Source organism: Scardinius erythrophthalmus (assembly GCF_964197995.2).
Source record: "Scardinius erythrophthalmus genome assembly, chromosome: 16".
Taxonomy (NCBI): Eukaryota; Metazoa; Chordata; class Actinopteri; order Cypriniformes; family Leuciscidae; genus Scardinius; species Scardinius erythrophthalmus.
This window is the reverse complement of record NC_138236.1, coordinates 5,153,920-5,167,197: the sequence shown is the minus strand read 5'-3', so window position 1 is coordinate 5,167,197 and position 13,278 is coordinate 5,153,920. Positions and strand designations below refer to the sequence as shown.

At 36.9% G+C, this 13,278-nt stretch overlaps 1 protein-coding gene across 7 annotated transcripts in view; it reads right to left on the bottom strand.

Annotated features, from left to right (window-relative positions):
- phldb3 (pleckstrin homology-like domain, family B, member 3) overlaps positions 1-12,221 on the bottom strand; it is a 28,914-nt gene extending 16,693 nt beyond the window's left edge. For 4 of the 7 annotated variants that reach the window (XM_081388594.1, XM_081388592.1, XM_081388595.1 and 1 more), the window contains exons 1-6: positions 11,957-12,130; positions 9,163-9,228; positions 5,095-5,243; positions 4,130-4,240; positions 3,913-4,050; positions 3,690-3,818 (exon numbers count right to left, since the gene is read on the bottom strand). In XM_081388594.1, the coding sequence (XP_081244720.1) occupies positions 3,690-3,818; positions 3,913-4,050; positions 4,130-4,240; positions 5,095-5,241 (525 nt within the window). In that variant the 5' untranslated portion in view covers positions 5,242-5,243; positions 9,163-9,228; positions 11,957-12,130. Of the gene's footprint in view, positions 1-3,689; positions 3,819-3,912; positions 4,051-4,129; positions 4,241-5,094; positions 5,244-9,162; positions 9,229-11,956 lie in introns of all 7 variants that reach the window. The other 3 variants (XM_081388593.1, XM_081388596.1, XM_081388591.1) reach the window with 2 other exon arrangements.
- Between the last annotated feature and the right edge of the window lie 1,057 nt (positions 12,222-13,278).

Genomic DNA, 13,278 nt, shown 5'->3' with positions numbered 1-13,278 from the left:
CTGCACCAAAAGTAATTGCAAAAATACTGACTTATAGCTTCAAAACAACACTCTTCCCATCTGTCATTGCTCAGTCAGTCAGACTCACATGACTGGTTGAGTCAGAAGTCAGTCAGTGTCACATGATCCTTCAGAAATCTTTAAGTGTGTTCGACTTGAAGTGGCGCTGTGCAGACTGACCGGTGTATGACATCAAAGTACCGCAAGAGCGATTAGAGAGCGCACAAATCCATATGCTTTAAAGGAGAACTCCGGTCAATTTTAACATTGAGTTTATTTTTTTGTACATTTGGAGTGCTGTCAGTACAGAGAACAACGACAAAAATCGGTGTTGCCTACACCGTGTTATCCTCTTTTTAAAATTTGCACCCTGTTGACTTCAATGGGGCAAGTTTTAAACCTGCTTTTAGCCTCTTAACATCCTTGATGTGTCATTACAAGTGCACAGGTCATGTGAGTGATTCCTTCAGAGTGAACGCGGGTCAATCTGACTGCAGTAGATGTGAAAGATATGGATAAAAATTATATTTATTTAGCCAGCACTCATACCTGTATTTACATCCTGTTTTCGGTCAAAGTCCATAGTAATCGATTGCCGAGTTCACGCGCGTGATCATAGGTACTAAACCAATGCGGGTGAACTCGACAATCGATTACTATGGACTTTGACCGAAAACAGGATGTAAATACAGGTATGTGCGCTGGCTGAAATAACATCACTTTTATTAATATCTTTCACATCTACTGCAGTCAGATTCACCCATGTTCACTCTGAAGGAATCACTCACATGACCTGTACACTTGTAATGACACATCAAGGATGTTAAGAGGCTAAAAGCAGGTTTAAAACTTGCCCTACTGAAGTCAACAGGGTGCAAATTTTAAAAAGAGGATAACACGGTGTAGGCAACACCGATTTTTGTCGTTGTTCTCTGTACAGACAGCACTCCAAATGTACAAAAAAATTTGCTCAATGTTAAAATTGACCGGAGTTCTCCTTTAAAATCGCTCTCGCGGTACTTTGATGCCATACACCGATCAGTCTACACAGGTCCAACAGACCTATTATAATATGCTGATATGCTGCTAATAAACTTTTCTTATTATTATCAATGTTGAAAACAGTTGTGCTGCCTCATATTTTTGTGGAAAGTAAGTTTTTCTTTTATTCAGCACATTTATAATATTACAAAAGTTTCTACTTCAAAAGCTGTTCTTTCGAACTTTCTATTCATCAAAAAATTCTGGAAGAAAATCATGATTTTTACAAAAATATTATGCAGCATAAACTGTTTTCAGTATTTATAAAAAAAGCCATAATGCCCCTTTTTACAAGATATAATAAAAGTCTCAGGTGTCCCCAGAATGTGTCTGTGAAGTTTCACCATGTTGTAAATGTACCATTTAGAGTGGGAGGAAAAGCATGCTGTTTTTGTGCATGTATCTTTAAATGCAAATGAGCTAATGCTGTCCACCCCGCTTTCCAGAAGAGGGCGGAGCCCGTACAGCTCGTGGCGTGCCTTGGTCCGGATACTCTGCCAAAAACTAACAAAACATCTGTTTGGTTTTGATCATCATCTCTCACGCCGTCACGCTCATGTGACATTGCAGTTCTTTAGCATAATGAAAGTTTTTTATTTGCATGCATTTTAAAGCCATATCAGTTTTAAAACTTCTGATATCGCACACATCCAATGCACGCATAAAGCTGGCAGTCAGACGGCACGTCCTGTGAGTATTAAACTAATTTCTCTTTTAAGTCTTAAGCCCTATTCGGACGGGACTAGTTTTCAAAACGACGTTTGAGTTACAATTCTTATCAACCTCCGTCTGTGATTTCATGTACGGATTCGGACGGGACTAACATCTCCGTGTTTATTACCGAGGTAGGAGTGTCTGTTTTACATGTGGGCATTGCAGAAGATCACGTGTTCAGAATGCGTGGATTGCGTATGGTCATTTGAAATTAAGTACTTTTAAAATTAAGCACTTTGAAATATAAAGTAAAACGTCCTAACGTATTTAGTGTTTTGTAAACCTTTTATAAAAATTGTAGTATAAAAAAAAAAACTAAACATAGATTTATCATCATGATTTTATAGAACTGGGTTCTTATAATAAACCCACCGGAATAAAAAGTTTTAACTTATATTATTTACACGTTATGTAATTAAGTGCAGAAATGAAAGTAATCTTACCTGAAACTGATATTGCAGTAGCCAGTCTTAACTGTTTACGTGATTTGGCTCTTCTTGTTGATTTCATTTTTTATTTTATTTTTTCTTCGCAGTGTAGGCTACCAAACACATTTACATCCATTATCGGTGCGCAAAAAGCAGAAACTTGAATACCGGCGCGATAGCGAGAGATTGTATGGCAGTTCACGTTGACCAAAACACATAAGAAAAAGCGTTTTGGAAAAAAAATGTCCGGTAATCACAGACATTCGCATTCGGACGGGATTAGATTTCTCTGAGGACCGCCGAGTTTGACGAAAAACAGTAGGTAATTTGCTCTGGAATTTTTACAGAGGTCGTGTGAGAAAAAGACAGACATGGCAGATTCGGACAGGATTAAAATCTCAAAGTACGTCTGTGAAACAGATATTTCTCTAACGTCCCCCTGTGAAACTAGTCCCGTCCGAATAGGGCTTTATTCCACTTAAACTGTCAAATATACACAAGGTTATGTCAAAAACACACAAAGTGCACATAAACACAGTAGGTTACGTCTGTGAACGTTAACAGCAAGTAAAGAAATCGCATGTGTGTATTAGATCTGGGTATTAAAGAGAAAGCAGCGTGATATACAGTACCTACTGCTATATATGCTGGTCATATAAACCAAACAAATGAAAAAGAGAAAATCACTTGCTGCTCGTCTTGATCGAATAACTTAGTATTAGAATACGATCGAATAGTTGCTTTAATAAGAATACATTTCTTACTTGAATGCTGCTGTTAAAAGGAGATAAACATGGCGGACTGCGTACAGCTCATTTAGGGGAGGGGCTAAGCTAATAGGGCAGATTCCGTGCCAGTTGTGGGCGGGGCTTGTTTCAATGTGACGTCACATTGGAGCCCATTCCTAACTGGCTCACTTTGAGACACTGTTTCAGATTTATGGGTAAATTATTATTATTATTTTTTTTTTTATGGGGCGGATTTTTATCACAATAGGGTGTTAACACATAAATATGTTCAAAAAACTATATAAAAGTGAATTTTGCATAATAGGTCACCTTTAATAATTGAACACCAATAATAATTAATAATAACTGTGCAGCAAATAGACCTTATTCAGACCTTATCCATGACAGGTATGAAAGTGAGGCTGTGAGGGATAGACTTAGCATGTTTCCAATGGCATCCGCTGTAAAAAGCTATAAAGCTCCTAGATTACTCACAATTTTCCACAGCTTATATTGTCTGGAGTTTTTTTGTCAACTAAAGATATTTTTCCAGTGTTTCATGAGCAGAACAATCCAAAAACACATTAAATAACAATACAGCCCATTGAAGAGATGCATGTCTGTCTCTCACGGCCTCGCTTTCATTCCCATTAAAAATCAAAGATGGCGCTGCTGTGAATAAGGTCTATTAGCATATTATAATTATTTCTGAAGACTGCAGTAATGATGCTGAAAATAATTCAGGCCGAGTAATCGAGCACCCCTAGTTTGTCATCACCTTTTGCAGCTGAAGCAGCATTTGCTCCCGCTGGTCTTCTGGCTGTGAGGGAATCTGTTTCTCCATTTCCTCACACTTCATCTTCATCTTCTCCACCTTCAGACGCTGCTCCTCCAGCTGAACACGCTCCTGAAGGAAAGCACGTTTACAGCTCAAACACTAATGATGCTTTTTATGAACCGCATCATCTGTAAATCAATCTGTGAACACAGCAAACACAGACCTTCTGTCTGTTGGCCAAGCGCTGGCCCTTTCTTTGCCTGTCCTTCTCTTGCAACACCTGCAGTTGATCTGTGTGTCTGCGCAGTCGCTCCTGCTCTGCCTGCAGTTCTCCTCTCAGCAGGGCCACCTCCAGCTGCAGCTGCAGAAGAGCAAACACACGGGTCACTTCACTCCACGCTGAGCTGTTGCTGGTGGGAACACACCTGTTCTCCGCTCACCTCAATCTTCAGCTCCTCCCTCTGCTGGTCGAGCTCTGTGATGTGCTGCTGCACCAGCGAGGGTGACGTCAAGAGCTTCGCTGAGTCTCCGCCTGCTTGTCTGACCCGATACTGGTAAAGTGAAGAATGAGAGACCGATGTGGGTGAAACGCCAGGTAAGTTGCAGGACTGATTATAAGATGAAAGTGTGATCATATAATATAAAATGTGAAATAAAATATTATCTGCTCTTCAGCTAAAAGGAGGCATCTTAGAAGGCAGCATAATAATAAATGATGGTTCCACTTTATTTGAAGGTGACGTAGTTACATTGTACTTAAATAAATACTGAGTAGTAATATTAATCAAATACAAGTACTTACTATAGATTTAGGTCTAGTTACTTGTAATTATGCATACTTTACTATTATTACTATAGTAAGTACATGTAGTAACTGTTACGCGGGGTTGCTGGAAGGCAGACGAGGAAGACGAATAAAATCCAATACAGGTTTATTAAACAAAAAGATCCAAGAGACAGTCAAATGGGAATCAACACACACACTTCACAAAGACGATAACCGACAGAGGACTGAACAGAACAGGGAGTATAAATACACAGGGTAAATGAGGGAACTAAACAGGCACAGGTGGAGGCAGATCAACTAATCAGGGACTAACGACATGACAGAACGTGTAAGAATGTCACCTTAAAATAATGTGTTACCTAAAATACAAATGTAAAAAATAATATATAAAATAATGTAAAACGTATCTACTCTTTGGTTAATATAAAAGAATATATATATATATATATATATATATATATATATATAGCTATCTACATATATATATATATATATATATATATAGGCTATCTACTGTATATATAGTTTTATTTGGTCTTTGGCTAAAAGAAGGCATTTTAGAGGACAGTATAATACAAAATATAAATTTGCATTGGAAGGCAGCATCATTATATGTACCTGTTCGCTCTCTGTGCTGCTGCCCTCTGTGTCTGACTCCGCCCCCGAAGAGGCGGGGCTTTGCTCCACAGCCACTCGCATGATCCACGGGGATTTTCGGACAGGCTCCCACTGGCTCCTCTGTGTATCCATATTGTGTCTGGGCATGTCTAATTAAACAGGAGTGGAGACTAGTTAAGTTTGGAGGTATGGGACATTTACAGTAATTCTGTCCGGCTCATGGGAGGCTGCAAACAAGGGTCAAATGACAGATGCTCAAGCTAACATGCATTGACCATTGTAACAGTGAAATTCTGTCCTAAAAAGATGCACATGACTGGTAACCAGCTAATGCCGTGTTATGGATGTTTCTTATTAAGATTAAACAGTTTTACATAACAGCTCTTAATTCTCAGGTGAGATGTGTTTCAACAAACCACAGGAAAGGCTGTGAAGATGAAAGCACAAATGAAAGACACTAGATCAATGCCTTTACAGCAACAGCGGAGGGCGGTTGTAGCTTGTTCAGGTGTTTTTTACACAATACCATACAACAAGGCCACAGTTCACTGTAAATGGGCTGTGTGTGTTCATTGAAGCTTTTGTATTTGCCGGTCTGTGAGCTTTAGTTCTCTCCACCCCGTATCGCCCTCTTACGCTCTTAACGTCACATCTGACAAAGCTGAGTGTGGGAACAGACTCTCGGTACGCCATTGTCCAAACCCTTTCCCACCCTCTCTCTGCCCTGTCCATCAGTCCTGCCCATGCCAAAGCCTTATTAGGATTCAGAGCACTGGAGCCACAAGGATAAATATAAAACTCCGATATGAGGAGTTCCAAACACAGACTGGCACACAGAGAGCTCTGGAGGAGGAAGTGGCTTCTGAAATGTCACAGGCCGGTTTCATATTTCCACAGAGAGTCCCAGATTAACCACAGCCTCACTAAGGCAGAAACACACAATAGCTTGTTTAAACACGAATTTAGCTAAGCCCTTCATGACAAAAGCAGGTTTTTTAGTATGTATATTTACCACATGTATTGTTGATCAAAACTAGACCCGGAAGATTTGAACTAGTAGTTGAGATATTGTTGAGATGATTTGTTGCAATGCATTATAGGACTGCCTTCTCTGCAAAGGATACATGCAATGCGGCCTTACAATTTAACTAAAAGTCTTAGATGGCAGCCTAATATAAAATATAAGATGATAATATATAAAATATCTATATATATATATAAATATCTGCTCTTTGGCTAAAATAAGGCAGCATGATATAAAATATAAATATAAAATAATATAATTTGGCTAAAAGAAGGCATCTTATAAGGCAGCATAATATAAAATATAAATATAAAATATATAAATAATTCAAAAATAATATAGTAAATAATTCGTGTATACTGTATGTACTGTATATATATATATATATATATATATATATATATTAACATAAAATGTGAAATAAAATCTTATCAGCTCTTTGCTGAAAGGTGTTTTATAAGTCAGCATAATATAAAATACAAATATATACAAAATTATATATAAAATAATACAAAATATTTTCTACTCTTTGGCTAAAAGAAGGCATCTTATAAGGCAGCATAATATTATTAAATATGTAATAATAATAATATAAATAATAAAATAATTACAACAATACTAATACTTCTACAACTAATAATATAATAAAGTTTTATCTGCTCTTTTGCTAAAAGAAAGCATCTTATAAGGCAGCATAATATACAATATAAATATATAAAATAATATAAAATCTCATCTGCTCTTGGGCTAAAAGAAGGCGTTTTATTTTAACATAAAACATTTTCCCATAAAATGCTGCCTATGCAGACAGCTCACTAGGTGTTAAAAAAAAACCAAGATGTTGTCCTGTAGCCAGATTTGTCCTGGGTGTTAAGTCTAGTTTGGTTAACTAAGACCCGGCCACATGTGACGCCAACAAGCCTAAACACAATCTTATCTGCCCTTTATCTAAAATCCAACTTAGAGGAGTGAGCAGTATTCATGCAAGGTTTGAAGTCCAGAAACAATAAAGTGAAAATGCAGATATGAAACTTCTGGGTCACTGTGATACACTTACAAAAGAAACCAAAAGAAACCCAAGAGTGAAAGTAATAGAAAAGGGTGAAACAAACGGGTGTAATGAGTGAAAAATCATTTGTAATTGCAGAGGAGTGGCAGAAGAGATAAAATGTGGCATAAACATCCTGTTATATAACGCGCCCCTCCTGGTCATTACTAACACCGCTTGCTCTGACTGACGAGTCCGACTCTGTTCACACTGACTTAATAATCATTTCTCCTTGACTCGGCAGTACCTCGCCACCAACCCATGCACATTCCTTCCATGGTTCTTTACAGCAAATAGGGTCAGTGTTGTGTGTGCGCGCCGTCCGTATTGTGTTTGGCATCGGACAGAAGAATCTGTATGTCAACAAAATATCTTCCACATCCTGCCACAAAACCCAATATTCATACGACACGACTCAGTTGCGCTCCACCAAATCTTCTTGTAAGACCAGTTTAGATAAAAACCCAGAAGAAAAACCCTTACTGTGGAGCACAAGAAAAGCTGCTATGTAGAACCTTAAAAGCTTCTGTCAGGGACCTTTTTGGGGTTCGCATCATGGGATCATTTTATGAATTTAGTTTTAATTATTTATTTTGATTATTTTATGAATTAAACTGCTCGGGTAACCATACTAGGGTTCTATATAGAGCCTTTTTTTCCTGAGAATGTAATACCATGTTACTGAATTAATGGAAATTCTACATCTTTTTACTTGGTAGTTTAAGGGTGTGTTCACACTTGGCATGTTTGGTTGGATTAAAACGAACCCTGGTGCGATTGCTCTGTTAGTGCGGTTCATTTGAATAAGTGTGAACTCTGACATCTGAACCCTGGTGACACCAAACAAGAGGGCCGAGACGCTGAAAACATGAGTCTCGTCCGCTTCCAAACGAACTCTGGTGCGGTTTGACTGAAATATGAACTCAACACGGACCAAAGACATGTAAACGAACCAAAAACGGGACACGATGTCACAAAATGTGACCCTAAAAAGGACAGAATCACGCATATCGATTTGCTCTCATCATCATAGTCATGATGTTGCCCATCACAGTTCGGTACAGCATCAGAACCACGGCTCATCACAGCAGATCTTTGCTTGTGTGTGTGACGGAGGGATTCCTGACGCTGTTTTGACTCCTTTACACATTTCTTAAGCTCTTCACGAGTTCTCAGTTGGTCAACACTCAACATACCATCATATGTAGTTACACACATATGGCGAGCGCATTTATCCCAGAACACAGCATTGTTTTGGATGTTCGGTAAATTCCATCATGACATACCGTCACGTAATAAAAGCCGACCAGGTTGTGAACATATCCCTATGATGCCTTTAAGTTTGGTATCTTCAGGTTCGGTGTTAAAATGCCAATGTGAACGCTAAGTGGACCAGGACTAAATGTTTATTTATTTTTTGGTCCGGACCAAACGAACCAAGCAAACCGAACAACAAGTGTGAACACATACAGACTATCGTGGTACTAAAATGGCTAATGTCCAAATATTAAGGTATTATCATCGTTTTTGTCAAATAAATATGAAATTTACATGGAACCCCAAGCTTCATTAAAAAAATACCACAATACTGCCATGGTAAATGCCCAAATATCATGTATTACCATCCCCAAATGATAAATTACATTGTACCTGAAATACTATAGTACTATCATGGTACATGCAAAAAAGAAATCTGATAATACAAATACATAGTTTGTTTTCTGCAGATACACTGAAAAACATTTTTATGTAGGATTTACTTTTAAACAATTTTCACTCTGAAATTGCAAGTAAATATAGATAATTCGGAAGAAATCAGTTCCACATTGAATTAAATGTGAAATTTTGAAGTAGAAACTTTCTTTCATACTTCAATAATCTTTCTTTTATTTACAAAATATTTTTTTTACAGTGTAATTGTAACTGTAAATTTTTAACTTGTTTATTAAAGTAGATTATCATTATTACAGACGCATGTGTATTTGGTATATCTTACCTGTACAAAGCCGTTTCTGGCGTAAAGCTGGTCTCAGGACAGCATTCCTCACGCCGACTGCTCAAACTAAACAACAAATACAACACACACATTCAACGCGCCTCGTTATAATTACAGGTGCAACATTCTTCAGTGAAACACTCATGAAATACAGCAGAACGGCGCAGGACGCCCAGATGATCAGATGAGCTGGATGTTTACTCAGATGTGAGCCGTCTTCCCTGCATATGTTGTCATCACTTTAGTCTGTGAGCGTAACAAACAGGTTTGCTGTAGTTTATCATAAAGCAAACAAAGAGATATCAGAGTGACCTACACACTGATGAAGTCAGTGTTCATTGAGATTGACCTCACACACAGGCCCTGAAGTAGCCTTGACTCACTGAGAGATAGTTCATTTAGTTATTCAAAGAAAGAGTAGTGATGGACTGAATTGTAGAGTTTGTGATACTGTTTATTCTCAGGGGTTTTCAATCTTTATTAGCGTGGACCCTCAAATATGATCATCCTTGTGAAAGGGACCCCCGTTCTAATGTTTGAAAGACAGCTAGGCCTATATATTTTCATGTGTAAAGTCACAACTTACACTGTGAAATATTAATATAATGATAATATAATAAATGAGTCTAAAATATTATTTGTAAAATAAATATTTAGTTGCTATTATGTTGAATTATAACATACATATCATATGTATTTATTTATCAGAATAATGTTTATCTACTTTTATAAATTTTTACAATTATTTTAATCATTTCTTCTTATTTATTTATTATATTTATTTTTTACATTTTTACACTGTTTTTCTCTAAACTTTTTCCAGTGATCCAGTTTGAAATCCCCTATTGTACAGCTGATATAATGCTGGTTTATACACAATAATGACAGCAAATGGCATGAATACAAATCACACTTGTGTTACATAATATTTACTCTAAGTTCACTTCAATGTGAAAACATCCGTTATTAATGCAGATGAACAGTAAGTTAAACAAAATAAATTAATATAACTTACATCCATAAATACAATTCTGTTGAATGATTATATAAGTTATAGATATGATAGTATTTTTTTACTCATAGGAATTTCGGGGACTAACGTTAAAGTTACCATGGTAGTACCATATTCATTTTACTTCATGGTAAGTTAGTAACGTTAAGTTACCATAACGTTATTTCGCCTCTCCTCTCCTGTCATCCAGGTTCGGGACATTCTAAAACGCTTAACGTGAAAAACGCTTAACGTGGCTTACTGTACTAAGACAGTGATATTAAAAGACCAAACTCAGTACACATCATATTTATAAACCATACTATGTATAAAAAATCAGATGAGCCCAGAAATTGAACGCAACGCGTTTAATTACACGTTAAGCGTTTTCCTCCCATAGAAAACCATTAAGAAAAGGCTTAACGTGGCTTACTGTACTAAGACAGTGATATTAAAAGACCAAACTCAGTACACATCATATTTATAAACCATACTATGTATAAAAAATAAGATAAGCCCAGAAATTGAACGCAACAAGTTTAATTACACATTAAGCATTTTTCTCCCATAGAAAACCATTATAAGAAAAGGCTTAACGTGGCTTACTGTACTAAGACAGTGATATTAAAAGACCAAACTCAGTACACATCATATTTATAAACCATACTATGTATAACAAATAAGATAAGCCCAGAAATTGAACGCAACAAGTTTAATTACACATTAAGCATTTTTCTCCCATAGAAAACCATTATAAGAAAACGCTTAGAAAAATACTTAACGTGTAATTAAACGCGTTGCGATCAATTTCTGGGCTTATCTTATTTGTTATACATAGTATGGTTTATTAATATGATGTGTGCAGAGTTTGGTAATTTAATATCACTGTCTTAGTACAGTAAGCCACGTTAAGCGTTTTCTTATAACGGTTTTCTATGGGAGAAAAATGCTTAACGTGTAATTAAACGCGTTGCGTTCAATTTCTGGGCTCATCTGATTTTTTATACATAGTATGGTTTATTAATATGATGTGTGCAGAGTTTGGTAATTTAATATTAATGTCTTAGTACAGTAAGCCACGTTAAGCGTTTTCTTATAACGGTTTTCTATGGGAGAAAAATGCTTAACGTGTAATTAAACTTGTTGCGTTCAATTTCTGGGCTTATCTTATTTTTTATACATAGTATGGTTTATTAATATGATGTGTACTGAGTTTGGTAATTTAATATTAATGTCTTAGTACAGTAAGCCACGTTAAGCGTTTTCTTATAATGGTTTTCTATGGGAGAAAAATGCTTAATGTGTAATTAAACTTGTTGCGTTCAATTTCTGGGCTTATCTTATTTTTTATACATAGTATGGTTTATTAATATGATGTGTACTGAGTTTGGTAATTTAATATTAATGTCTTAGTACAGTAAGCCACGTTAAGCGTTTTCTTATAATGGTTTTCTATGGGAGAGAAATGCTTAATGTGTAATTAAACTTGTTGCGTTCAATTTCTGGGCTTATCTTATTTTTTATACATAGTATGGTTTATTAATATGATGTGTGCAGAGTTTGGTAATTTAATATCACTGTCTTAGTACAGTAAGCCACGTTAAGCGTTCTTCACGTTAAGCGTTTTAGAATGTCCCTTCAGGGTCTCCACTATTACAAACACACACTGCCTAACGTTACTTGATCCAGGTTAAAACACTCACAGGAGATCAAAATCTCTAAATCTGAAGTATGACTTAATACGTAACATTTCGAGAGAAAGTTAATTGCGCCAATTTTATCGATAAATTCATATATACATACCGATCATACCTGTCAAGAACTTCCGCCTCAACGGTCCTGGGTTATAAAAAAAACGACAAAATAGCGAGACAACAGTGATGAATAAACTCCGTGCTGGGGATTTAAACAGGCTTTTCCCGAAACAACAAGATCCGATATGACCAGCGGGATTTCCAACTTTCACTCAACCGTTGTAGAGAGAGAGAGAGAGAGAGCGAGAGAGAGAGAGAGAGAGAGAGAGAGAGAGAGTTTCGGCGAGTCTCTGGCCGCGTCTCAAACCTAATGTGACGCCTACGTAAACAGCGTGTGGGCGGCGCGTTGGAGTTCTGGCTGCACGCGCACGTGACGCTCAATCCCGCTATCTATATAGTCGACTCACTAGGGTTTGAAGCACAGCCCATAATGTCAGCTGAATGTGACCGTCAACAGGTGAAGCAACAGTGCTTAATGACACTTCAGATTATATTAAACAATCAAAATATGAGTATGTTATATTGGGAAGAAGTATACATTATTTTGGTTTTGGTATTTAAATGACAACTAATTATATAGCCTATAAGGCAAAATTACTTGTGGCAAACTTATTGTGCAAAAAAGGCATAGAAAAACAAAAAGCGCACAGGAAATAAAAAGCACATTGACTATTTAATATTTTGTTGGTTCTCAATTGTTTTTTGATTACAGAAGCCTAAGTTGACTCACTAAACTTTGTGCATGTGTCGTGCTTAACTTCTTTCCAATCCTCCTTAAGTTCTTCCCTAAAGTTGAGCTTCATTGGAAGACCTGCATGACATTAATAATTTCCCAAAGTTTTTCAACAGCTTTAAGGTCAGGGGACTGAAGACTTCAACTTTAAACTTTAAGACTTTAAAATGCTGAGCATGAACACTTTCATTGCACAAAACTTTGTTGCATGCACGGTGTGTTTGGGATTGTTATCATGTTGGAAAATATATATTTTTTTGATCTCCACATCTTGATTCTCCATACTTGGCTACATTGTGTTCAGCAGGATTCCCAAGTATTGGTCCATTTTCATAGTGCCAGCAAGTTGCAACAACATTATGCAGCCATGCGTCCCCTGTATTCTTTGGCAAATGCAAGGTGTTTTTTTGCAGTAGATACAACTAATAAATGGTTTCTTTATGGTACACAACCTCTCAATCCCGCCGCTTAGCCAATGGCTTACCGTGATTTTCATCCTCCTTTCAAAATGGACATTGTGACCATTCACACCCTGCACATGAGCAATGTCGAAAAACCGATTGACCAGGGTTTGCTATTTTAACAATATCCTCCTAGGTTGCAGAGGACAGCTCCTTCCGTCTGGTCAGTTTCACTAA